Source organism: Austrofundulus limnaeus, unplaced genomic scaffold (assembly GCF_001266775.1).
Source record: "Austrofundulus limnaeus strain Quisiro unplaced genomic scaffold, Austrofundulus_limnaeus-1.0 Scaffold27, whole genome shotgun sequence".
NCBI lineage: Eukaryota > Metazoa > Chordata > Actinopteri > Cyprinodontiformes > Rivulidae > Austrofundulus > Austrofundulus limnaeus.
In genome coordinates, this window is record NW_013952429.1 from 1,433,752 (window position 1) to 1,461,591 (window position 27,840).

Sequence of the window (27,840 nt, forward strand, 5' to 3'; positions counted from 1 at the left end):
ACTGTTAAAATCTGCATTTCAGACAGAGGTTCAAAAGGATCCAGCGGTGCTCACTTCTCTCCAGGGAAAAAAAGGTCTCCCAGCTCGTCTTCCTTTTCCCCCAGTCTGGCGGGACCCTCAGAGGTGTCCGACCCCTGGGAGCTTTCCGCGGCGCTGTCTCGGTCCGATTCCCTCTCCCTGCCCTGCTCTGCCACGCCCTCCTCAGGCTCCCCCACCTCTCCAGGGAACAACTGGAAGTCAGGAACCGGAGCCGGAGAGGTCCGGGTGCACATGATGACCGGACAAACCCGCTCCTTCTCACCGTCCTGGAGAAAGATCAGAAGAAAGGTTAGGCATAAAAGGTACACTTTAAAATATATACAGTATATAACTTTTTGCAGTGTGCTCTGAGACTGAGTGACTAGAAGATAAATAAGCATAAGAAGTGTTTTTTTATTCTCCCAAAATACCTAAATATTACACTAGTTTAAAAGTATTTAAAAAGGTAAAACCAGGCCAACTTTATTTATTAAATCCCTTTTTTTTTGCATCAGATCTACTTATAGATCAATACTTTGAGCAGTAAGGGGGAAGATGAGGTCAAATGTTTTCCACTGTGCAGATTCCTTCACTGTGGGAGGAATCTTAAGCTCATACAGGTTCTGTAATCATAGAGGAGTGAAAGGTTAGAGGTCAGAGGTCATGTCTTCTAAAACTGTTCAAATCTTCTCTAGTCCAACAGAGAACATGGCTCATCTCAGCAGGACTGAACAAGTGACCCAGAAGTTTGACTGGTGGGTTARAGACACAGACTGGATAGAATTAAAAGAAGGGAGAGGGAAGGCAGTAAGAGTAAGGATAAAAAAGAGGCACAAACAARACCAAGAGAAAATACTATGGAATTAAGAGTACARTGTGTATATGAGACAGGAGTGAGCGCCTCTGAAGTAGACTGTTTTAGATACATTTCTGAGATGGGATAAAGTGGAAATTTGGGGTAATTTGTGTGGAGTCATCCCATTCTAATGCCACTCAAACACTCACAGAAGCATTTTCACAAGTAAATTACAGCGTCTAACACAAACACGGGGGCTTTGCTCTGTAATAAAAAGCTGACTGGGGGTCTGGGGCTGAATCACTTTGAATAAAACCCAAGYACAAAGGTCTCTTTAGCATTCCTTCCCTGCAGCTGAGACTAACACAGTGGTAGCAATGAAAGAAATGTTTTACCTTCCCAGAAAATGTATTCTTTACGCAGAATTGTTATTTCAGTATTAATGTGTTGGAAGTGTGTRACACGAGTTCAGACCCACTCAGAGTGTGTAACTGAAGTGGTCAGATGATAGTTTACAGGAGGAGTGGTGTGTGAATCTATCGKTGTGGGTGTTCACAGTACACTCCTGAGGTCTGGTGGGGTTTAACGGCCATGACATGAGCCCATACAGACAGCTTTATGGTGCTTGATTCCCTTGAGCAAAAACAAAGCTTCCCTGCCAAACAACATGCAAACTGCCTGCAGCTTAAAATCTCCTGTACTTTGAACAACACTGATGCTGGTGTTCCTTCACATGGTCTTCTCACCAGTAAAAGCCTGAACTCTTGATGTATGAGACACAGCTGTGTCTTTGTGTATGTATTCTACCTTCTGTATGTGAAACACTGTGCAAAAGTCCTCAGTTCTTTATATTTTGCTTCAAAGGAGGCAAACGTTGTTTTAAAGTGGTCTAAATCAATACTTCTTTAGATAATCTGAATTTGTTTGTTTCTYCTTAAACCGTGGCTCCTTTTTTYCCCACTAATTTTCAGTGCATTTCCTGATTTTTGAAATTATTTGTTTGAGCCACTTAACTGTGACAAACAAACCCAAAAACTTGAACTAAACCTGTCACACAGACACAGTTTATTACCACTTCTTTAACTGATTCTTAAAGAAAAGATCAAAGTTAACCATTTGTCAGAAAATAGCATTTTAGCACCAAAAAGGTGAATAAAATAATATAAAGAAATAAGGAGTGGTTTCAAGTTTCAGTACAGGTTTTTACAATTATTTATTTTTTCAGTTTAAAGCAAACAGAAAAACATCTTTTAAGCCTGCTGCTGCAGTAACTGACACAGTTTTACAAAYACATTCATTCCTTTCCTGCTCGCCTTCCCACCCTGAAGTGAGGCAAATGACAGAGATATGAACACAGACTAAATTTAATTTCCTGTAGCTCGAGCTGCAGACTGTAGACATTTTACAAGTAGATTTATCACCTGTCTTTCATGTTTGTTGCTTTTGTCTCTTAGCAAAATATCTCACGAATCACTGAACTGATTATAAGGAAACTTGCTYATTAATTTCTACAACTGATTYACTTTTTGAGTTAACCAGAGYCAAGATTGCCTCCACAGCTAGCTGACCTCATCAAACACAAAAGGAGCTATACCTCAGCTGATTTTACAGATACTGAGCTAAAGTTTTGTGTCTTAGTAGCTGAGAGTCGTCCTAAACACATACCCTGAGAAGAACATATCTTAATTTGATACTGCTTTAGGTAAATGACTTTTGTTCATTTATTTTTATTTACATAAAATCTTTCCTAAGAATAGAATAGAATAGAATAGAAACTGCCTTTATTGTCCCGTAGACGGGAATTCAGGTGTAACAGCAGAAACAAAGCATTTTAAATCAACACTTCCTCCATCAGCACTCCGTCTTAAAAGACATGAACTATCAGTTTAATTATACATTGTTACAGTGGAGAGTTGGACCCAAGAATATAGACTGACACAAGGAGCTCAAATAAAAACTAAAGGATTAGTATCAACAAAACTAAGAGGCTGATGAGGCAGCAACTAATTACAAATAACYCAAGGAGAACTGGACATGGCATAAACACACAATGATCCACTGCAGAAGTATAGAGAAAAACAGAGTAAATGGACAGATGAGGAGGTGAGACACAGATGAGCTTAATGAAATGGAGAACAGGTGTAAATGAGCTGGGAAAGAGCAAAAACAACTGAGGAAACGTTCTGGGAAAAATGAACTGATGGCAAAGGGAAACACAGATGAACATAACAACACAGAAACAAAAAACATACAACCAAAAAGAAAATAAACCCCATCAAAAYTTTACCAAAAAACACAGATCCTGGACCTATGAACATTCCCCAAGCAAACAAGTAAATCAGGGAAGMMGACGCTTTAAGGATTACATGCAAAAATATTTCTTTCCAGACTTTTCAGGGAGCAAAGAGTCGTTCACCATGAAGACTTAAAAGACAAATCAAGAAAAAGAGAARCAAGCTCACTGGGAAGGGTGATATGCAAAAACATAAATTATTCACACCCACTGCAGTTACGATAGTGCTGGTAAAAAGGGTAGAAAACAAGATCAGTGCATTTTAAAAGAAAAAGGAAAACACAGTGCTGACACACAGGTAAAATAACTGCAAGGAAATAAAATAAGGAAGAGATCAAAAACGTGTAGAGAAACATCCAGAGCTGCTCTGTTTATGAAGTTCACAGGGATTTTATGCAACAGAAACAATGATTGCTAATGTGCCAATTACATAAGAATAAGCCTCCTCTGAAACTCAGCGTTGACTCATGTATTTTTAATGCTGACATTGTTGAGCAACACGGTGAAGGATTACWGTTCTGAAATAGGGACAAGCAGGGAGAGCAACAGTGTGCAGGGTTTTCTCACTACAAAACAAGTGTGATTGTACAAGAGAGCCAGGACAAAGCAGGTGAGAGAGGACACTTCCACCCACTGATGAGCTAAATAACTGATGTTGTGTAAAAACCCACAGTAATGAAATCTTACAGGTTTGATTTGATTTAGAGTGTGAAAAATGAAAATTTCTCATGAGCTCTTTCCAAGTTAAATTGATCTTCCTATTAGGGATCACATGATCTGAATATACTAACTGATAATACTGACAATACATCCTTCAAAAAACATTAAATTATCCATCCAACAAGACATGAGGAGGGCAATGACCTTTACCTTTTACCCCCACCCACACATCTGCGTGTTTAAATTAAATTCCTTTAACCAGCTGGGTGTCAGGGAGGTGAACAAGAATGAGGTTCTTGTGTAAAGAAGGTAATTTCGAACCAAAACAGAAAGAAAACATGGAAAATGTTGAACCAGGTTTAAATGAGCTTAACATAGCTTTATGTGATAGATTTATTCTTAAGTCATTTATTATGAAAAGGCAAAGGCAAGCGATAATGTACTACCCTGCTGTGTGAGTGACGGTTCAACCCAGAAAGCAGACGGTTTACAAGGAGCTCAAAGGTATATTAGACATAAAGGAAAATGGTGTCATGGCAGCCAAACACTTCTTACAGAGAAAAAAACCCTCAACAACTGAAATGCATTATTTCTGATTTAAAATAAAATAAATGTAATAAAAAAATGCAARCGTGAGACAACCATCTGCAGCCTGACTGAAGGAGGCAGCCAACAAAGACCAAGAACAATCAGGTGGATGAAGACAGACAAATCATCAAACCAAGCAGGTGTCGTTAACACCCACATTTTTCTCAACAATGTGTAAATCTTTTTGCTAAGTAAACTCGAAGTTAGAGCTTTTGTTGAAGCTGCAYTGTCCTTTCAGTTTCACCCCAAGGTATCAGGACACAGGAGTTGTTAAAAAGCACATCTGCTTTGTTGCTTCAGGTGCATCTTAGTGGGAAACAATTTCACAAAAGGCATTTTTGTACCCTCATGTCTGTACTTTGACAAATCTCTAATAAAATAATCTAATTACTGCAAAACAATCATGAAAACRTATGCCTAATTAAAACCGTTCTCATGAAATAGTATAACAATACCAAAATATAGCATACCTCTAAAATCTATTTTAAGCTTCTTTGTGTTTCATATTCTTTCAATAATGTTATGTACAATGACACATTGACACTAAATCCTGTACTTCCAGCATACTCTTTACCTGTGTGTCATTCATCTGTATTTATTATGATATGATGGTACTTTTTTCAGCTGCTCCCTTTAGGGGTTGCCACAGTGGATTTTCTGCCTCCACAGCATCCTCCTGTCACACCATCACTCTGAATATCCTCCTTCACTACATCTAAAAATCGTCTCTGTAGTTTTCAGGAATCCTTCTGCCAATGGTTCCATACAGTATTCAACATCATTTGTTCAATTTATCCACTGTCCTTCCTCTGAAAGTCCAAACCCGTTCAGACTCCAAACCACACAACCTAAAGTCTCCCTCCGATATACCAAATACAATACCAGTCATTTTGTAATTCGTTGCAGTAACAAAAAAATTCATTCACTCTGAAAAAAAATGTTTATAGAAAAACTGCAGTAAAACTAGAGTTCTCTGGGAAAACCCCTGCTAGAACAGGAAACATGCAAACATCACACATAAATTCCCTAACCAGGATTTGTGACCAGAGATCATTGTCGCTGTGAGGTCTCTGTAAACCACCACACTGCCATGTAACTTTATCTCAACTTCCTGAATATAACTAGCTTTGAGAACAGTGTTCACTGGCAGAGCAGATGTAGAAAAGCAATAAAAACAATGTAATATTAGTTTTGTGATTTTAACAACAGCTGCCTGACACGGAAATTACCTGAACATAAACAGCTGGTGAGCTGGGACTCTCTGATCACGGCAACATACAAATGGTACTGAAACACAAACAGCTCCAGTCAACCAAACCGGTTTAAAAAATAGTTTTGCACATGTGAACTCCAGAGGCAAAGGATGAGCTGCAGTACATCTGGGACACAACTGACTGGAGCTGGTTTTGGGACTCTGACGTCAGCTTGGACACCCATGTGGACCCAGTCTGGCTTTACACTTCCTTTAATGAACAGAAATGTGTACCACATAAAAGTGATATTACATTTGCAAACCACAAGCTAGTGTGTGTTCTCCAATCACCTGAGAGAAATAACAAAATGTAAAGAGCAGGCTCATGAGGAGGTTGGGGCTAAGATGGAGGCAGCCTCATCCTTCAGGGACTCCAAAGAGGTTTAGAACTATATAGGGCCCTTAAATTTAGCTCGTTTCATCTGCCAGTTTACATGAACAATGTAGCCCCATCACAATAAAAGTTGACACATGCAAATGATGTAAACCACACACCTAAAGTGACAGCAGCTAGCTAGTGAGGCCAGCCTAATTTAGGGGTTCCTCCAGAAACTAAAAGCCTCTCAAACCGAACAACTAACAACATTGTTGCATCCATCAATAAAATTATAGACTCCCAGCCTACTTCTCACATCAGTTGGGTTTATGTGCTGACGGTCGATGTGATTTTAGTGTTGAACAAATCATTAATCCGCTCTTCTGGCTCAGAAAGGAATGAAGTTTTTGGTCACGTGCTCCAATTGATCTTTAAATTAAAACGTGGGAGAAAATTACTTTGGACTCATGACTTTAAAAGCYAACTTTTAACTTATTTGCTAAGCCGATGATATTTTTGCCTGTGTCTGTTAGCAGAATACTTCATGACCCACTGGACATATTTAATAAAAAAAAATCTTTGCACCAACAAATCATGCAAAGTCTTTGAAACACAATCAATGTTTCTCCCTGTAGAAGAGATCCAGCAACATTCTAATGTTTTAAATGAGCTGAGATTACAGAAACATTTTTGTGGTGTTCTATGAGCACACCGAGACTAAAGGAATTAAAACAGCTCATGGGACTTTTTTAACGGTGTTGCCCTTGTTGCACAACTACAGTAGTTGGACATTAATCATCTTGTGTTTTGTCTGGTCAATGAAAAACAAAGGAGACGTAACAAAGAGGGAGCACTACATCTCTGTGAAGGAGGACTCAAYGAGCCCACAGATGCGTTGACTCGATCGACCCACAGTTGTTGAAGCTTTGATTTAGCGTGAGTCAGCCAGAAAAGAACTGAGCAGAACAGAGACACACACATACTGATGAAGGAAGGGAAAGATGGAGGTGCAAAAAAAAAGGAGAAAAAGAGGGATTAAAGAGGGAGCGCAGCAGAGAAAGCCAAGGCTGAGAGCAGCAGATTCTTCCTGTTTGTGTTCGTCAGCCTGAGCAAAGAGATGAACACTCTCTGCATCTTCCTCTCTTTGCTCGTTTCATCAAGTCTTTTCTCATTTTTCTAAGCTGCTCAGTTGCTGCCACAACAAACACAAACTCACTCAAAAAAGGTAGAGTAGTTTAACATCTGGCTTGAAATTCAGCATTTCGACTCTGACTCATCTGTCTGCTCTGAGTCTCAGATCCACTTAATGTCAGAAGTCTCAAATACGAAGACTGATGGAAGTATTAGTCAGATTACTAAGAAGATTAGAACATGGGTCACTTCAAAGAAGATCATTTACAGATTTCAGCACATCTGAGCTTTTATTTATTTTTTTCTTGGTTGACGTTTTCACCATAAGATTTTACTTTTGGATCTAATTAACACAATATTTTCAGTCTGATTTAGCTCCTGTTTATTGATTGCCACCATAAAAGACAGGCAACGACTTGAGTTTGATTGGTGGCAAAATATCTGAAAAACCACTAAATTCCATTGAAACACTGAAAGTAACAACTGGATCTACAGCTGATAAACCTTTAGGGTGTATTCACATCCTGTGCTCTCTGATCCATCATTTCTGTCCAATGGGAGCAATGACCGTCACCTGYGTGGCTTTGTTTAAAAAGTATAGTCCMCTTGCAAAAAGCACAATGTGAATGCAAACCACACCAGAGGAAAAAATTCAAGTCCCTTATTTGGTCCGGACCAGACTTTCCTGGTGTGAATACACTCTTAAGGTCTCCAGATACTCGGGCATTCTTCACTGCGTAGAGGTCCGTGAACTCAATGTAGACTCGAAGCGACCGTCCGCCGGACAGGTTCACGCAGATATCAATTTTTTACATCTGCGTCCGTGGTGTCGCTCAATAAACTGCCCAGCGAGTTCATGTCAGACTGTTTTGGATGCGACACCAAACACATAAATTTGAGAATCGGTGTAATTTGTGGACGAAATGGAGTCAAAATTTGAAGAGCGTCTCATGGAAGAGATTAGAAAACTGTCAATGAAGAAATCTTAAGACTTTCAGCAAGCAACAAATTTGTGGGAGGAAATAGCTCAGATCCAGGGTAAGTTCTTTTCTTTTGTTGTTTTAAAACTAAAATGCAAACTCTCTCTTCTTCCTCATCCTTGACATCATGACTGAAATKGWAAGAAATTAAAGAATTTGTCAGGAGGTCAGTACGCTCGAGTATGAACTCTAATGTCCGCGAACAATAAGCGCGGCGTCCACGTGGCTCACAGACTGCACACAGTACGCCCGAGTATGTGGGAGCCTTTAGAGTCAAACACATTCAAGATGCCCGTCACGACTAATCAACCTTAACACAATGGCTACAACCAATTATTTTTTACAAAAACAGAAGCTAAACGTTGACGTAGCGGAGTCATCCTTAACACAACAGACCGTATATCATTGTTTCAAATTTTGTCATTCCTTATTGTTTTTAAACAATCGTAATTTTTCCAAATGATTCATTCTACATKGAAGCACAAAAATACTCTGCTTGTGTATTTGAGCATTTACATTATAGGATATTGTGCTGCTAYGCTACTTAACACTCTTCCTACACATACGCACACTCAGATGTTACACAAACAGGAAATGAGTCAGTTTTTAGCTATAAGTCAACATTCAAAGAAAAGTACAGCTGTCTCCCCATGACGGGAATTTAAAAATAAAAGTTTTTTTAAACAGCACTTCAGACACATGAGCATTTGTTTCAGGAGAAGCAGGTAGCAGCTTCGATTACCAAGATTCCTGCACTGGACAAAGGACAATGYAGGGAGGGACTGCTGAGAACCACTGGCTTCTCAATGAAACCCAGTTTAGTTACACACAGAAAACCCCTGCAGTGGGATKTAAGGGCAGAGAATAGGTTGTTTTTAATAAATCACTTTTTCATTACTGTGACGATGACATTATCCTGAGTGTTTTGTYGTTGTTGGATTGCTTTGTTGCTTATGTATTTGTGTTTTATTTAGTTAATGCAGTCTATTTTGTCTTGAATGGTCCTCACCATTTGCATCTCTGTTTTGTTAAGTTGGCTGGTCAGTGTTTTGTTTTTATTAATAAACTGTTTTATTGTGTATCCAGCCTTCCAGCCTCAGGCTGCATCCTTGGGTCCTAAAGCACCACATGCTGACAAAAGGAGCTGATAGAAACAAAGTTAAAAGCAGAGCCTGGTAGCAGTTGAGGTCAGATAAACAAGTGCTGACAGATGTGTTGTAATCCCAACATTATGATGTGGTTGTTTGTGTGTTCATTCAGCGGGCCCGTTAAACAAGGAGAACCTGAAATACACCCTACTTCTGGAGGTAATCGGGTGTCGACTGTTTGATGTGTGATGGTGAAATAATAAGCGACTGCAGCGTCATTATACAGAACCAGTTTGAAACAGAGAACACGAGCGCATGACTGAACTTGAGCTTCTGAGCAATATTCAGTTAGTTACAGAAAGTTGTGCCTCAAAGGAGCAGGTTTGTTTCTGGTATTTGTTCAGACTGAAGACGTACGGACATTAATGTGAAGAGATTGGAGGACAAAACGAAAAAGCTAAACAAGCTTAAGCCAATTATTTTTCACTTTGAGGATTCTTTGACATTTTTCACTTTTAGTTGCCTGATTAGTTTACAATGTTTCAAAAACAACAAAAACATATCCAAAACTGACCACAGTTCATGGGGATGTTTCACCAGATAAGTTGTTAAAGTAGCCTGCTCACACGTACTTTACAAAGATTAAATCAAAAAGCTGCATCACTTTAAATTTTAGAAGCAAGAATTAGGGGACATTTAGCACCCTTATCACCTGCTGCTAAAAAAATAAAACATTTTCCATGTGTTCACATGTGCAAAAAAAAAATAGCAAAATATCTCATAAATCAACAGATACATTTTACAAAACTCAAAAAGTAATAATTAGACTAACATGCTTTACTTTTGGAATCAATTCATGATGATCACCACAGCTAATCAACATTAGCAACACAAAAGTAATTATAACTCAGTCAACTTTACAGATAAGCTAAAATTTGTATTAGGGAAGTTTTTTCCAACACATATTGAKGCACTTCATCAATCCATAAGAGAGAAAACAATACCAACAAAATGTTTAAGTCTCACACATTTAGACAAGTTGTGTTGAAAAACTCATAGATGCAGCAGAAGAACTAAAYGAAGGAAAATTGTTTAATTGTTTAAGCTTAAGTTTGTTGTGAGTTTCAGTTTTTATTTTAAGGGGCAGATATGATTTTTTTCTTCACCTTGAAGCCTTTTTTCAGAACTTGTTTTTTCCTACCTTTAATTACTGTATACAGGTCCTTCTCAAAAAATTAGCATTTTGTGATAAAGTTCATTATTTTCTGTAATGTACTGATAAACATTAAACTTTCATATATTTTAGATTCATTGCACATCAACTGAAGTAGTTCAAGCCTTTTGTTGTTTCAATATTGATGATTTTGGCAAAAAAGTAAAGAAAAATCAAAAATCCCTATCTCAAAAAATTAGCATATTTCATCCGACCAATAAAAGAAAAGTGTTTTTTAATACAAAAAAAGTCAACCTTCAAATAATTATTCAGTTATGCACTCAATACTTGGTCAGGAATCCTTTTGCAGAAATGTCTGCTTCAATGTGGCGTGGCATGGAGGCAATCAGCCTGTGGCACTGCTGAGGTGTTATGGAGGTCCAGAATGCTTCGATAGCAGCCTTAAGCTCATCCAGAGTGTTGGGTCTTGTGTCTCTCATCTTTCTCTTCACAATATCCCACAGATTCTCTCTGGGGTTCAGGTCAGGAAAGTTGGCAGGCCAGTTGAACACAGTAATACCATGGTCAGTAAACCATTTACCAGTGGTTTTGGCACTGTGAGCAGGTGCCAGGTTGTGCTGAAAAATGAAATCTTCATCTCCATAAAGCTTTTCAGCAGATGGAAGCATGAAGTGCTCCAAAATCTCCTGACAGCTGCATTGACCCTGGCCTTGATAAAACACWGTGGACCAACACCAGCAGCTGACATGGCACCCCAGACCATCACTGACTGTGGGTACTTGACACAGGACTTCAGGCATTTTGGCATTTCCTTCTCCCCAGTCTTCCTCCAGACTCTGGATCCTTGATTTCTGAATGACATGCAGAATTTGCTTTCATCCGAAAAAAGTACTTTGGACCACTGAGCAACAGTCCAGTGCTGCTTCTCTGTAGCCCAGGTCAGGCCCTTCTGCTGCTGTTTCTGGTTCAAAAGTATCTTGACCTGGGGAATAAGGCACCTGTAGCCCATTTCCTGCACACGCCTGTGCACGGTGGCTCTGGAAGTTTGTACTCCAGACTCAGTCCACTGCTTCTGCAGGTCCCCCAAGGTCTGGAATCGGCCTTTCTCCACAATCTTCCTCAGGGTCCGGTCACCTCTTCTCATTGTGCAGCGTTTTCTGCCACACTTTTTCCTTCCCACAGACTTCCCACTGAGGTGCCTTGATACAGCACTCTGGGAACAGCCTATTGGTTCAGAAATGTCTTTCTGTGCTTAAGGGTGTCAATGATGGCCTTCTGGACAGCAGTCAGGTCAGCAGTCTTACCCATGATTGTGGTTTTGAGTAATGAACCAGACTGGGAGTTTTTAAAAGCCTCAGGAATCTTTTTCAGGTKTTTAGAGTTAATTTGTTGATTCAGATGATTAGTTTAATAAGTCGTTTAGAGAAACTTTTCATGATATGCTAATTTTTTGAGATAGGGATTTTTGGTTTTTCTTTACTTTTTGCCAAAATCATCAATTTTAAAACAATAAAAGGCTTGAACTACAGTTGGTGTGCAATGAATCTAAAGTATTTGAAAGTTTAATGTTTATCAGTACATTAAAGAAAAAAATGAACTTTATCACAATATGCTAATTTTTTGAGAAGGACCTGTATATATTTTATGTTTTTTGTAAAATAAATAAAAAATTTAATAAATAAAAATAAACTGTGGTTTTCCTTTATTGCTTTTGTGTCATCGGGCTTTTCAAAAACACCACTGCCGTTCTCTTAAAGCTCCATCCATCAGTCTGCTTCAGACGTCCATTGACTGGAGGCATTTCATGGTTGTTGTCTGGCAGACTCAGCAGGTGGTCAAGTTCCTGCCACTTGCCATCTGCTTCACGTTAACGTTTTAAAGCAAAAGTTGATCTTCCTACTTTAAAAATAGAAATAAACAAAAAACTACAAGTATTTAAGAAAAGAAAATACAAGATAAGCCAGAGAAGTTCAGGATAAAGTGATGGTCAGAAGTACATTGCATTAAAGTAACTTGTTGTTTTGTTCTCAGATTGTTTCCTTTCTACCACTGTCAGAGTGTGAGACGCTACAGAACAATCTGTAAATCAGGAGAAACAGTTTTAACCACTGCAGATTAGCTATCTAAGAAGGACAGCTCATTGCAGGGTTAATCTAGTTACTGTGGTCCTGGTGAGAACACGGTGCACTAGCAGTGATTCTGGCATTACCAGGAAATCATGCCCGAGGAAACTAAAAGTAATTTTAGGAATCAACCAAGTCAGACTGTAAGTTAGTGGGGTTGGGGGTAGAAAGGAAAACTTGCTGATTTGAGCCTGAAACAATGAGCAGTAAATTTTCTGCTCTGATGAAGAAGACAAATCTCCTTATGTAATGCCCCGTCACAGACCAGGAGTATTCAAAATGACAGCACGGTCTGACGTCACAGGTTGTTACAGACAATACAAATAAAGCTCAGCTTGTGCATGAAAGGCCACCAGTTGAATGTTGTCAATGACCTATATGCAGAGCGCCAAGTCCTTTTTACTATTCAGGAAGTACAGACACTGGGCCAGAGCTATTTTACTGTTGAATAGTCCAGTAAAATGAAAACATGAAGATATAGCTGATCTACAGACTGCTTCATGTGTTAATTTTGTGTTTTAAGTTGGATTTAACAAAAACCTTCCTGAAGAAATTTTCAGAAACGCCAAATCAATRATCGTCAAATTTTCTTCTATCAAACCCAAAAGAAATTAAGACTTTTTTGTAATAATCTAAACTGACTAAATGCCTATATCTGGATGCATAAACTGTATAAAAAATGTAAAGCGGACCTACATCAAACCAAATGGTAAACCTGCCAGTGGCTCATTAGGGTCGCAGCGGTGAGACAGGGAGACAAAAAACGCTAACTAGAAATTAAGCCTCACACTAACCACACTGTGTAAAAACTACAAAATAATGGTGAAATCTTCAAAAAAACAACACAATGCTAGTTCATTCATGTAAAGTCTAATGTTTTGTTGCCTATTCAAACTTTGAATGATGATGTGACGATGTATGCCTGAGCCCTAAAGACAGCTTGAAAACAAAAACAAAAATAGCATTTGAATAATACAGGTGCACTGATGATTATGCACTGAAACACCCTTTATGAATGCCAAAGAACAATACAATGTTTCACATAGACCAAGACACTGAACTGTCTGTAGCAAATTTGAAGCAAACAGCAGTTTTTTTAGACCAACAAACTTATTATTACATCTTTATGTCCTGTCTATTCTTTATTTTACAAATATTCTACTTTAACTTGGTATAATTTTTTTTTTCTTTTCTCTTATTCCTGTCCTCTCGGTGACCCAACTTTCCAAAAAATCCCATTACCATCAGCAAGATGAAGTTCAGAACAGAAAGCGAACATTTGTAGAAGGGAGACATTTCGGATGTGACAGTAGGGTGTGAGAGGAGATGATGCACAAACAGCTGAGCAGGACACAGGCAGAGCCAACTGTGCACCACAACACATTCAAACACAAACCAGGACACAATGGGCTCTGCAGCTGCCCCCCCGGTCTCCTCACCAACCCACAAGCAGCCACTGTTTTCCTCAGGTTTTTAGCTTCTCTCTCTCCTGACCCCTTTCTGTGTTTTGCTCTCATTCTGTCAAGTAATATTTCATCACCCCCACATGATCTCAGCAGGCTGGGCGCATTCAGGTCTCTTACCCCAATAACTAGAGAGGGGAGCCCATGTTCAGCACTCGCCCTCGTTTCACCGGCCAAGCCCTCATCCAGTGAAGTCATCCACACCCGCCCTGTTCACAAGGGCCAAGTCCGTTGTCTCGGCTCACACACACACGCAGGTGTGTTCCCGTCAAAGGCAAGTAGAGGAGGAAGTGTCGGAATAGTCCAAAGGCTGATCCCCAGCAGTCGTATAGTCCTCAGAGAAGCAGAGGAGGGGTGCAGGATCAGGATGTTGAACACTGCACTGGCTGCCTGGCTTTCCTCCCTGCACCAAGAGTGAAACTGCCCTTTCTCTGTCACACTCACACACACACACRCTGCACAACCCTCACACACTTCCCCTCTCTTCCTCACTGGTACGTCAGCTGGCTGACTTGTATTCACACACTGAGCGCTCAGATCAGGCAACAGTTGTTGTATCAACGCCGGGCCCCTCCTCTGCTTTCCCTCCCCCTTTTGCAGGTGGTTGCGTGGCAACTGGCTTCTGTGGGCAGGGCTTGCGCGAGTTCTCACATTGCTGCACACTCTGCTCCGAGAAGCCGCCTACTCAGGCTATATTTGCATACCAAGCCCTGCCTGCCCCTCTTTCTCTGTCCGGCTGGGCTCTGTGGTGGATGAAAGGGCCGGCGGCTGTGTGGGCTGTTGCAGAGGGGGGTGGAGGCTGGACTGAAACAGACCGTCTTCAGTGATGCAGCAGATTCCATCGGATCAATCAAAGACAGAACACACAGAGAAGTCGGCGCCAAGGAGGGGAAAAGTGATGGAAGCATCCAGAGGCTTACTTTGCTCATTTCACAGCGTTATAAAACTTATGAGTTCTTCAGGGGAAAAACAAACCAACATTTTTGGACCACATTTTTGTGTTCTTTATTCAGAAGCAAAAACCACGACCGCTTTTAGTTTCTAATTTTAAGTTATTTAGGTGCAAATTGAGATTTTGACAGCTCTTATGGCTTTGGGCAATTAACCTTGTTCATGCTTTTCTATTAAATTAACCTAAGACAATAAATTAAACTGTTGTGATTTGTTTTCTTGTTGTGGAAAGCCAGAAACCAAGAGCAATGCCAGTCCTATCTTTGATTAAAACTGCTCATCAAAGATTATTGCTACATTCATTTAGCTTTCTCCTCAGCAATTGTTGCTCGTCCGTCATCCATCCAAAATATAAACAGATACCAGCACAACACATCCCCTCTGCAACCTAAGGAACAATCACATTTTCTAGGTGCAAAGTTCAATTTGCTTTCATGCTTTAGCATTTTTTAAGTGTCAGCTAAGGTTTAGATAATTTCCTTAGTTATATGTTTCAGTAACTGAACTCAGCTCCTCTCAGCAAGTGCTGAAACAGGAGAGCCTAATAAACCCAGAATATTGCTGAAATTACAAGGAAACGTATCTTTTCACCATCTTTCAAACACACACATTGCCGTATTTTCAGTAAGAATTTTATGACTCACTTTGCTTCTCTTATGCTGAGTAGCAAACTGCTGAAGTTCTGAATCTTGATGCAAGAAGTCATATGTACACAAAATGACGAGGACAAAGAGATAAAATACTAGCAAAAGGAAAGAAAACCTAATTATGCGGAAAGGAATGCAACCCCTCCTACAACCTCCTTTCTCCTCACTGCCTGACCCCCATCTCAATACTTGCATTGGGTCAGAAAATAGCCTGGTTCTGTTTGTTTTTGTGTAGTTTGTTCATTTACAGTTCTATTCATGTCTACCTGACCTGCCTCGTTCATATGGGAAAACATTTATCATTAGCTGTTTTGTTTTCAGAAACAGAACATGCTTTCATAAAATGAACATAAACTGACTGAAACTAAAATATGATGATGAAGACCTGATTCTGCAGCTCTTCTTTCCATCTCCCCCAGCAGGATGTTCACAGAGATACAGGAACATTATTTTCCTGTCCTACAGATAACACCATTTCCTTATCAAGTGATGTTTCAACGTGACCTCAATAATGTTTCTCTTTTTTTTCATATCCCAGTTCTTCCTGCAGTGTTTACACAACTGTGTGAGAATATGCTGAAATGGATTTTACTTGGTTTCAGTCCCCCCAGAGTGCCGGTAAGAGAACATTTTGGGTTCAGGCCAAATGAGAAAAGAGAGCCAATAAACGCAACACTACACATCATGCTGAGGTTGTGTAAAACAGAGGAAAAACTCAGGGACAGTACCACCGATATAACAAGCGGTTATTAAAAMAAGATATTAAATGCATGTTTTATTAGATTACAAATATTTATCTGTATAGATTGCAACACAATGAACCAAAGACAAGGGAATAAAAACAAGTGAGATGTCTACCATAAAAAAGGGTGTGGAGCTGGATGTGAGAATGACTCTGGAAATCTGTTAGTTAAAAATGCAAAAAACAACATAATAAAATATGGAAAAAAAACTCTAAATATATAATATACTCTAGGTAAATGTATCGACTATAATTGGGTTTGAATCTGGATCTGAATCAGGCTGAATTATCTTTTTTTATTGTATAGTGCTTTTCAAAGACTTGTGAATTGGTGCTATATAATTAAACTGAAATAATTTACCATTATTAACTTTGATGTTAAAGCTAAGTTTTAAGCAAATTATAATTTTCATATAAAGCAAGTTAAACTGTCCTTGGGTTTCTGTGAACATCTGTGATTTGTTCAATCACAAGCAGGAATGTGGATAAGGTGAGAACTTTGTAAGATACACGGTACATTCTGACATTTGTACACTCGTCTTAAGAAAGGCCTGAGGGCCAAAACATTCATTAAAAAAAGTTCTTAATTTACACAGTAAGCCAAAAATGTACAACATTTTTTAAAGTTATTGTATTGCTAAAAGCTCCATTTTTGGCTTTTCATTAATAAACACTTCAGTCCTGATTTCCTCTAAAACACTTTTGACTGATGATTTCTGGGAGGACAGTTTGAAACTCAASGAAATTAGATATTAATACTGTTTCATTTTTTTGCCAATGTTATTTAAAATTCTGCACTTCAGATGCAATATTAATCTTTAACATTAAGATTAGATTTGACAGCCTGAAGGCACTAACTGAAGGATGGTGCAGTGAGGAGGTACAGAAGATCAAACTGCGAGCAAGTCGCACAAGGACAGACAGAAGTTAAAAGATTTGCAGATGATTTTCTCTTGGTAGCTTTATCTGTAAGAAAAGAAAACTGGGATCATAACATGTGTGACTAAAAAATAAGAACAAAATCAAATTGGGAAGTGAAAAGCCTGAAGAAAAGGGACAAAATAGGAAATTATAGGCACTAATGAGGGCAACACAAGATTTCTACATTTTGTAAGGATGAAGTTTAGATAATAAAACTTCTCAAAAAGGTACTGAAAACAATGAAGCAGAAGGTTGGATCATATTTGCTCATGAATATAACTTTTTTTAAAGAAACCACAAATTTGCAAATGCAAACTGCAAACAGTGATGTATTTTTAAGTTCCTCTAATCCATTCTTGCACTATTCTGTGAACAGAGACATACAATCTGGTCCATGCAATACAACCACTTGCTACAATAGAGCTTATCAGATGTGCTGTTAAATTTTGTTTTTCTATCTTACGTCTCACATTTCAAGCTTTAAAGAGCCCTGAAAACATTGTCCTTGTTTTTCATCGAGCATTGTAGACAAAAACAGTCCAAAACCTACAGCTAAAATAAGTAAAAATGTAGCACTTCCTGCATTGGATGTTAATTTATTGATTTGACACAAACACAAGTGAAACGAGGCTACTGGGTTAGAGTTGCCTGAGGGGAAAATTTCCACAGCTGGAGAGGTATCGTTTTATCTTTTTACAGAAAGATGTGCTGAAAGGTTCAATAATTACAATCACTGAAAAATTAGTCAACTTTCTTCACAAAACATTTTGGTACAGTATCCAAGAACGTCAACCGCTGCCTTTCATGCCAAAGTTTTAAACTAAGAAAATTTTGTGTTGAGAAATAACAGTTGTATCCATCCATCAATTATCTTTTACCTGATTTTTCTTTTCAGGGTGATGGGGTTTACTGGTGCCCATGAGTTGTAGGGGGGCAAACAGTCCAGGAGATGGTTGGGTTAGTCCAATCATGATCCCAGTGGTCTGTGTGCCATCACCAGCCTACTAAAACGCTTCAGGACTAAGAGTATTAGGGTCCCAGGGAGACAGCCATTCATACAGGTCACAGTGAACATCTTGGGTACAGGAAAGATGGCAACCATCAACARTTATTTAAACCCTGAAAATAACCTTTACTAATAATTCAATTCAATAATACTTTATTAATCCAAAAGGGAAATTAAATGTTGTTGTAACTCATTACCCTAGTTAAGTCCATCGTATGGTCAGAAAGTCTGGCAGAGCGATCCCAGAGTCAGAGATATAATGCTGCAGCCATATCTTAGTGAAACACATAATACAGCATTATTGATAATCTGGCTTGGTTTTTGTTAGGGCTTGAAGTTCATCCAACTTGTTACTTAATGATCTTACATTGCCTGTCATGAWCAATGGAAGAGATGGTTTAAACTTCCGTCTCCCTCTCTCCTCTTTGCTCCTGCTCTGCATCCATGGTGCCTCCTTTTCAACTCATTTGGGATTCGTAGTAGTTGAAGTATTATTTGAGCTTTAAAGATGTTAATCAGCTTCTCCCCATTATAACAAACCACCACATTGCTATTGTTATGCACCATAACTAACATCTAGGTGTTCACAAAAATCCTTCCAGCTGCACAGCATCTAATAGCAGAGGGAATAATCATCCAAAAAGTGATTTTTTATCCAGAAAAAGATGAATTAAAAAAAATTTAAAAAGAATTTCTCAGAATGAATGTAACAGAGCTACTCCAACATGCCTCCACCTTGAGTGGCGCAATTCTGGAACGTAATGTAAACATTTCAGATCCTGGATTCTCTTCATCTTGGTAAATTATGAGACTGACCAACATGTCACAGTTTTCTGTCTGTGTTACTGCCTGACTGTATGTGTGCTGAGCTGATCCATGGAAATAGACCATGTTTAGTTTGATGGTGCTGAAGCTGATGAACTAATCCRTCTGACTAATCAGTGTTTTAGTCAGTCCAAAGGTTTCTTCAACTCCCAGCGGACTGATACATTCAGCAGCCTCAGCATCATTGGCTTATAAAAGTCTACTCTCGACACACATACATTTGCCTCGTAACATGAATGTTGTCCATTGTGGAAACCTTGACAAATAAAACAAATGGTATTATGCTATTATGCATTTTGTTGTGTACTTGCAGCCTCTAGGATTGCAGAAAATTCTAATTTGGTGTCTCCCAGTGTTGCATAGACATCTTTATATTCTGTTTGGGTCATATTTATCAATCTGTTCTGTTAACTCTATTTTCTGATGTTTTCTGAACTATTGAGTCAAACAGTTTGTAACAGAACTGCCAAATAAGGTCTGAACTTACCAACAACAATGTGGTCGTCTTCATTCTCCTCTGGTTCTGAGTCAGACTTTGGCTCCAACATGTAAGTTTTCCTTTGTTGACATTTTTTAATTAATTTGTATATAAAATGTTTCTATGCAGCTATATAGTTGTAAACTCCTCTCTCAAACTAGAAAGAACTGGAGGGGGAGGTGAGACATACTCAAAACGAGTTGATCTGAGAGACACCTCAGAAGAGGGGTGAAAGAGGGGCTTGTGGAGTTACAACATGGAGGAAATCAGACCAAAGAAGTGCAGACCCCAACTGAATGATTTAAATGTGATAAGGATTTAAAATGTCTCGTTTAAAAGGGATCTGCAAATGATGGCTTAATGCCAGCCATCATAGCAGTTGTCCCTGAGTTAATTCAAGTACAATCAAAATGTAATTAAATAATCTCAAATCACCAAATCTAAACAGGTTTTACAATAAATAAATGAATAAATAAATGGAGGGAACGATGCACAAGCTGTTTTAGTAATAAAAGGGTGATCACAATGCTGAGGTTGATCAAAGTTCCTGAATGGTAGCTTCTGAATAAAGACACAAAAAAGCTTTGGTAAGATGCATCTGAATTGTCTTTGTTCCAGACTAAAGCAAACATGCCAAAAATGARAGTAAAATGTATCATTGATTGGGGCATATTTCAAGATAAAATGKTGAAAAGATAAAACAACATAAAGAAGCCAACAAAGACTTCTCTGTMTGGATGCTGAGCAGACAAACCCCTRTAGGTGAGTGACAACGGATCAAAGCCTAAAGATCAATATCAACATTAGCCTCCATTTATTAAACCATTACCAGACTACTGAGGCAGCAGGTAGCAAAGGGATCAATGACTGACTGAGTGATGGAAAAAAAAACAGATAATGAGTGTGGCTACAAACTGAACAGAAAGAAAAAAAAACTAACATTACTTAACAAGCATAATGAGGCTGCTCAGACCTGAAACAGAAGTGTTGTAGAGTCTAGATGGATGCTCAGACTTTATTGGAGCCTTTTCTTTCCTCTGTTAAAGAGTTATTGTGGACAAGCAGGGGACACAGCGAGACATTTACTGTTAATTGGCCTAGCAGATAAAATGGAAAACACTGAACCATGAGGAGAGTGGTTGAGCAAGGTCATGGAATATAAATGTACTCTGCAACAAAGTGAGCAAACACAAGTCACGCACACTCACGCTCAAAGAGAGAGGATGTTCAATGTGTGGGAGCAAAGAACTGACAGCTTTTTAAAGCCTCAATTCTTTGCAAACATATTTCAGCCTTTTACATCAAATGGATACATATAAAGCTGCAAATGTTAGTACAGTATTAAAGGATTATTATATCCTTCTACAGGTATAAACAGTGGTCTAAAACAGCATCCCTCTACCTTTGTCTGTCTTCATTTTTCAAAGTGTACTCCAGTAGATTAGAAATGTACATTATACAAAATACCAAATTTGGGGGATTGGTGTTGTACATTTTGGCTTGGTTTTTGCTCAATATTCTACATCATTCTGTGATCAAGATAATTTTTTCTTCCGTACATATTTTGACACGCAAGTTTTTGTGCCRTTTCAACATTTCAGATATGACTTTTGGCATTTCAGAAATCTACACTTTGAGATATTTAGCTGTTTTGGTCATTTTTGTTCTCATTGAAGCTGAGTTTAACATCCTAAAAATATTTCAAAATACAGTAAACTTTTCCTGCACTTTACATGTTTTCTCTAAGATATGGGTTTTTAATTTCTTTTGGAAAAATTTAGCTCCCTTCAGCTTTTTTAAAAACTAATATTTTCATAATATTTTCAGCTATCTTTCTGCTCTTTTTGTGCTGCAGCTTCTTACTGTTAATTGAAAGTTATTGCGCTTTTTTCAGCTGTTTTCTGCAATTTAAGCTACTTTTTAAGCAATTTTCAGCTAGCGTTAGCCTTTTCAGCTAAATTCACAATTTTGTGATACTTTTAGCTACTTTCAGCTGTTTATTCTGCAAATATAAGCTCTTTCTGCTTTCATTCAGGTTTTCATCTACTTTTCTGCTATTTTTTTTAGGTTTTTGACTATTTAACAAATTGCAAAATCTTTGTCTTTTTTCCTGCAAAAATATTTCAGCATTAAGCATTCATGCAGAATTTTTGCAGAAAATGCTAATTCTCTAGTTAAAATTATGGATTCTGCATAAACAAGTAGGAATGATGCCCGAGCATCTGAATATCTAAATATAAATTGTTTGATAGAACTTTCCATCTGTCTGATGTTTCACACCTCACATTCTCCTCACAGATGCTCCTGGCAGGAGGTGACCTCAGTCTCCTGGCAGATTGTCGGGTTCAGTGGCAACACGAATGCCAGTTCAGGAAGACAAACTCCCAGCCTGCTCAAAGTCAGAACAAGGTTACAATAACCTGCATTAAAAAAAGACTAGCTGAGCAGGAACTGCAGAAATTAATGTCATGAAACCACATTGACTAACTTCCTTTTCTGTTCCAACTCCCCCCCTCTTTCTGTTGGCTGCAGTCTTCTTCTAAATACAGCCTCGAGCTTGCAACGTAACATCATGCAATATCCTCACATTATGTAKACAAGTGTTCTAGTCCACTTAAATGTTTCAGTTATCAGAAAATGAAGTGAGAACTTGCTTGTGTTTGTTAATGCAGGGAAATTGGGCTCCAGAGAAAACGTGGCTGAAATAGAGGGGAAATATAGGATTTTATTTTTTAAAAAGAGCAGCTAAGAACACATTCRTGAAGAGGTGTTTTGGGCTAAAATATTATATGTGAATGGATACTTAAGGTACAAATGAACTGTGCATCAGAGATGAGAGTGCCATGTGTTTGTGTCATTTTTTGCACGTCAGGCAGAAATAGAGAAGATGAAGCTCTGCGGGTGAGTGAGTGTACGTTTGTCGTGCGACAGTTGCAGGATGGTCGTGTCAGCTGGTGTGTCCTTGGCTGTCATTGATGTGACTGTGATGAGCATCATCTCTATTCCAGATTCTGTATGTGCACAGTATAAAAAGAGGCTTGCAATACTTTAGCAAACCAACTAAAACCCAGATTCACTTACTTAGACTCATAACTTGAGTGAGTATAAGATAATGATAAGTGATAACTTCATTGAACACCCCAAAAATATGAAGTGTTCCCTATTTTAAACTTTACTCTCTTCAGACGGTATCAAAAAACACAACAGGCCTCTCAATTAATTTAAAAATAACATAAACCACCAAAGCTAACAGAGACCTGGGTTCATTAGCCAGAATACACTGCTGGCTTTATCACTTAGTCACAAGAAAATTGCTAAATCTAAAAGACAGCTTGTCATTTTGTGCCATCAGCTCACATCATACAAGATGTTCTTCAATGTGGCATTAAATTATGCAAGATTTTCATGGTTGTCAGCACTGCTATCAGTCAGCTGTGGGGTTTTTCATGTGGTCAGATGTTTTTTAAGCGTTGGTCGCAGATGTCTGCAGATACGTGCCATGGTATATGGAGAAACAAAAACTTCTTTAACACTCAAACCCTGAAGGCCGCTTTGGCTCCATGAAGTTATAATCGGACATAAGTGGATTTCAGGGTGAAGAAGGCCTGAACAATATTAACTGTTCACATTCTTTCTGCAGAACCCTATTAAAACATCTGAAGCCTTTCTTTAAGATTTACAGAAAGAAGTGTCTGCTGTGAACTGCTTGAGAAACAACTGAAGTGATAAAACTTCAAGAGCTGATTTTAAGAAACAGGATGTGAAAACCAAACTGACAAACCTAAAAAAAACAACATTGCCCTCCACCCAACAGGTTTTAAGTAACAGCTAAATCTCACCTCTTGCTTCTCAGTGTCAATGCTCACTATGTGCACAGCTGCAGAAGCTGTCAGGTCAAAACAAAAGTAAACAATACTGCCAAAAGTATTTGCTCACCTGCCTTGACTCACATGAGCTTAAGTGACATGTCATTCCTAATCCATAGGGTTCAATATGACTTGGTCCACCCTTTGCAGCTAGAACAGCTTCAAGTTTTCTGGGAAGGCCGTCCACAAGGTTTAGGAGTGTTTATGGGAATTTTTGACCATTCTTCCAGAAGCACATTTGTGAGGTCACTTACTGGTGTTGGACAGAAGGCCTGACTCAGTCTCTGCTCTAATTCATCCTAAAGGTGTTCTATCGGGTTGAGGTCAGGACTAGGGATGGGTACCTTTGACACCTGAATCGATTCGGTACAAATATCCTGTACCTGGGAATCAGTACCAGTACTCAACCTTACCAATTTTCGGTACTTTACGTGTTTTGTTTTTTAATAATAAACTTAATTTTTTTAATTTAACATATTTATTTCTCAATATATAACATTTAACAAATATCAAGACGACATCCAACTCTTTGTATTGTAACATCCGTTTTTTAACTAATTTCTTTAAGGTGAAAACTGTTGAAAACAACAAGACTGTTTTGTCTTATTGCACAAATTAAAATCCAGCTCCTCGTATTTCTGTTGATGTCATTTCCCCACTRGAAAAACTGTGTGATGGAGGTCCAAGAAAGGCAAATAAGTTTAAATCAAATAAACAAAAAGAGGATGGAGTTAAAATAAATGAAAGATATTCAAGCTACGTTTTGAGCATCCAAAACGCGCCCAACACTTCAACTTGGCTGCTTGTGCTCTTTCAGGTCAGACACATTCGGTGTGTCGGGAAGCTCCTCTGTTGTTTTCCTCTGCTGGTCTCTGTTTAACGGCGAATGAAATAAAGAAAGTGGCAGTACTTTATTTACTTTGAGCAAGTGAACGTCGTGCTCACCAGATAATTAATCCACTAGATAGTTCAGAGGCGGTCTGTTCGGTGAGTTTCACTCCAGGAGCTGTGAGGCTTTCAAGCTACGTTCAGACTGAGCTCTGTTAACTGAACCAGCGGCTGCTGGCGCCATTACGCTCTTGCACAATGCTGCGTTCAGGACAAGCATGGAAAATCTCCCACTCTTACGCTAATACGGTTGCAATGATGTGTTTAGGTAATGAAACATGGTACCGTTTGATGTTATGTGAATAGGTACTCTGTAGTACTGACAAAATTCAGTCCATACTTATAAAAGTATCGAATTCGGTACCCATCCTGTGCAGGCCAGTCAAGTTCATCCAMGCCAGACTCTGCCATCCATGTCTTTATGGACCTTGCTTTGTGTCCTGATGCACAAGTCATTTGGATGGGTGAGCAAATACTTTTGGCAATATACTGTTTGTTGTGCGAGCATGTTAGACTGCACCAGCTGAAATATAAGCACAATTAAAAACATAAATACACTGACAACAAGGGGATGTTGACCTTTAAACAAACTTCTTTGAACTTGGGATTTGAGTCAGAAAGGGGACACTTTACCAACAACACACAGCTTTGAGGAAGGCCGATGAGGAAGTCATCGTGTCGGGGAGACGGTCACATGGATGTTGCTCTGCAGCCCAAACAATGACTCACAACAAACATGCCCTTTGTACACTCCCTACAGCTGGTTCTTCTTTTTAACACAGCCCGGTTTTTTTTTTTTGCTTTTGTTTTAATTAGTTCCAACTTTGATGGTTCCAACACTGTCATGATGATTGCCTCTGCTCTCGCCTGCCTGCCTCACGTCTTCTCTGGACTCAGTTCTTTAATTAAACCATGAAATGATTACAGAGCCATCTCCTTATCACTGATCATTAGACAAGCTGATGTAGAAGGGTGGAGGAAAAGATGGAAAAGTCAAAGGGAGGAAAAGATGTGAGTGTGAGAAGGGGTTGCATTGAAAAGTGGTGTTTAATTGAAATGAATAATAGGAGAAATGTGAGAAATGTTCATAGTTTAAGGAGGATAATTTGTGTCTGAAACAAAGAGTAGCACAATTTATTATACAATTATTATATATAAATATYGTGCTAACAGCTAAATTTTCATATACTGCATACTCGCCTTTATTTTCTCTGCAGAGTGAAAATCTTTATACACAAGATGCTAACAGACAGTGTTATCAATAATAATGATTATTAAAAAATGTTTGGCCACACCAGTTCAACTCCAACAAAAACATTCTTGCTCATAAAAAACCTGAAAGCTCCATTACTAGACAGCCTAAACATAAAACTTCTTCTGACCAAAGCTTTCACTGGTTTCTGCAGGGTTCAGGTGCAGCAGAGGAGGGGTGCGCCTCTCTAAGCTCATCATCTGTGACAGCCGGCAGTCTCCCTGCTTGTTATGAATTCATGTCCTCCCCGGCGGTGAAGCCGAGTGCAGGGGCTCTCAACACCTCATGCAGATTAAATTAGGCTGAGCCGACCCATGTAATGCAGACGAACTCAGAGAGGCTCAATATAAACAGATCAGAAAGTCTTGCAGGGAGCTCAGATGATTCGTCTGACCTGCTAAGAACCCTGAAAATAAAAAGTCTCTCCACAGTAAGCGAAGAGAACTCKGTGTAAATTATTCATTATGTTTCTGCCAGGGTTCATCTGTTATTCTGTTCTCTACAAACTTTTCTCTCCACTGGACGAGCCCGAGAGGGCRTTTTTCACAGCTGGGTGGGGCTGTCAGTCCTGACGGGACCTGATCCAGACGTTTCCTTGTGACACCGGATGACCGCAGAGTTCTTAAGGCTGAGCTGAGTCACATTTAGCCTGGGTGTGTTAACAAACGGCTGCTCGCACTTCAACTAATTACTTTCCAAGCTTACCTGTGCTCCCAAGAGTTCTGGTGGCTTTCCTCCATGTTTCCCTCGTGGTGTCCTCCATAGTTTCYCCGATGAACCAGCTTCTAAGTCAGATCTCATGGTGATCTCCGTCTTCATCCCTCTGCAAACATAAGTCAGAGAAGTCAGCTCAGCCTACAATACCTGCCAGCTCCCTCAGCTCATCCTGTGATTTAGACCAGCCCTACTGGCCTCCTCAAACCCCCATGCTTTCCCCCAAGTAACCAGCAAACATGAACAAATTACAAATACTGCATTTTCACACAAATCTCTTGCTGAACTATCCACCACACACGTGGGCCCACTAACAACTTTTCTGCAGGTGCAAAGTCTTAATTACCCTCCCTTTCAAAATAAAACTATTTCCCTTTTACTTGTTTCTTGTTGGGTTTAATTTTTTTTTTAAAGAAGCCAGAATTCTACACAAAAGCAATGGCACTGCTGCTCTGAAGGACTCGATCTCATGCAGTATCAACATTTCATACAGGTCAGCCAGGTTTTCAAAACAGGACCTACAACATCTATTTTCTTTGCCTGTTTTTCTTTTTGAGGTTGCAGGTAAGATGAAGCTTGTTTTAAGCAGTCCCTTTACGAGAGGCCGGGCAGACCCCGGACAGGTCTCCAGTCCATCATTCCCACGCTCTCACACCTAGGGAAAATATAGAACTGACAATCAAACTTGCACTTTTTTGGTTTGTGGAAAGAAACTGGCTGGAGTACCTGGGGAAGAATATTTAGGGAAGCATTTTCAAACCAAACATACTCACAAATCATACATGCAACAACTAATCACTCATACCCGTCACAGTGCAGACAAAAAAAAGGGGAACTGCAGGTCAAATCTCTCACTTTACTCTGAATGTAGTGATAAAGGTTTCAGAGGGAAGTGTACAAAAGAAACACTTTGAAAAAAAAAAGAAGAGAAGTGCCTTTGTAGCACGCATCAAAGCAGGCAGCAGCCGTATTGCATTTCACACTGTGAATAATTGAAGAGCACTTCTTCATTTATATAATGAAATGGTACACTGTACCAATGGCGAAGAACTGAGAACTTCCTGAAACTTGTGAAATCATCTGCTACAAGAAATGTCACGGTACTAACAAAACAAAAGGCACAAATAAATTTAAAAAATATGCAAACTGTTGCAGAAAACATGCCACACATTTACGTTAAACACACAAAGCAGCAACATTTCCATAAATGCACCTTTATTTCCCTGCAAAGTACCTGTGTTGAGAATGTTAAATCATCAGTTTTCAGTGGGGCTGCATTATATATCACAAATTTATTGTTATTACGACGTGCAATAGGCATATCACAAAAAAACTGGTACACTGAATAGTTGGCTCAAATATTTTCATATGCTTTTTGTCTCTTATACTTTTCCTAATTTCTTTTCAGTCTGTCAGCTATTTATCTGCATATATCTAGACTTAAACTGATACTTGGTCCAACAAAAGGAGTTTAACTACTGAGAGTAAATAAATAAATAATATAAAACATTTAAAATCAAATATAGAAAGTTTCATTATTTCATCTAGCAATTCATGAGCTATTGTAGTAACAGACACATAGGCAAAAACATTATTGCCCTTTAGCTTCAGAGGTGGAAGATAATATAAAATAACAGAAGCACAAATATGCATTAAAAGATGCTGAAA

General features: G+C 38.9%; 1 protein-coding gene across 2 annotated transcripts in view; it reads right to left on the minus strand.

Moving 5' to 3' along the window:
- Positions 1-27,840, minus strand: part of LOC106515225 (rab11 family-interacting protein 4B) — a 42,719-nt gene that overhangs the window by 12,659 nt on the left and 2,220 nt on the right. The window contains exons 3-4 of one of the 2 annotated variants that reach the window (XM_014004907.1): positions 26,164-26,281; positions 55-305 (exon numbers count right to left, since the gene is read on the minus strand). In XM_014004907.1, coding sequence (XP_013860361.1) covers positions 55-305; positions 26,164-26,277 — 365 coding nt within the window. In that variant the 5' untranslated portion in view covers positions 26,278-26,281. Of the gene's footprint in view, positions 1-54; positions 306-14,002; positions 14,412-26,163; positions 26,282-27,840 lie in introns of those variants that run through there. The other variant, XM_014004908.1, reaches the window with a different exon arrangement.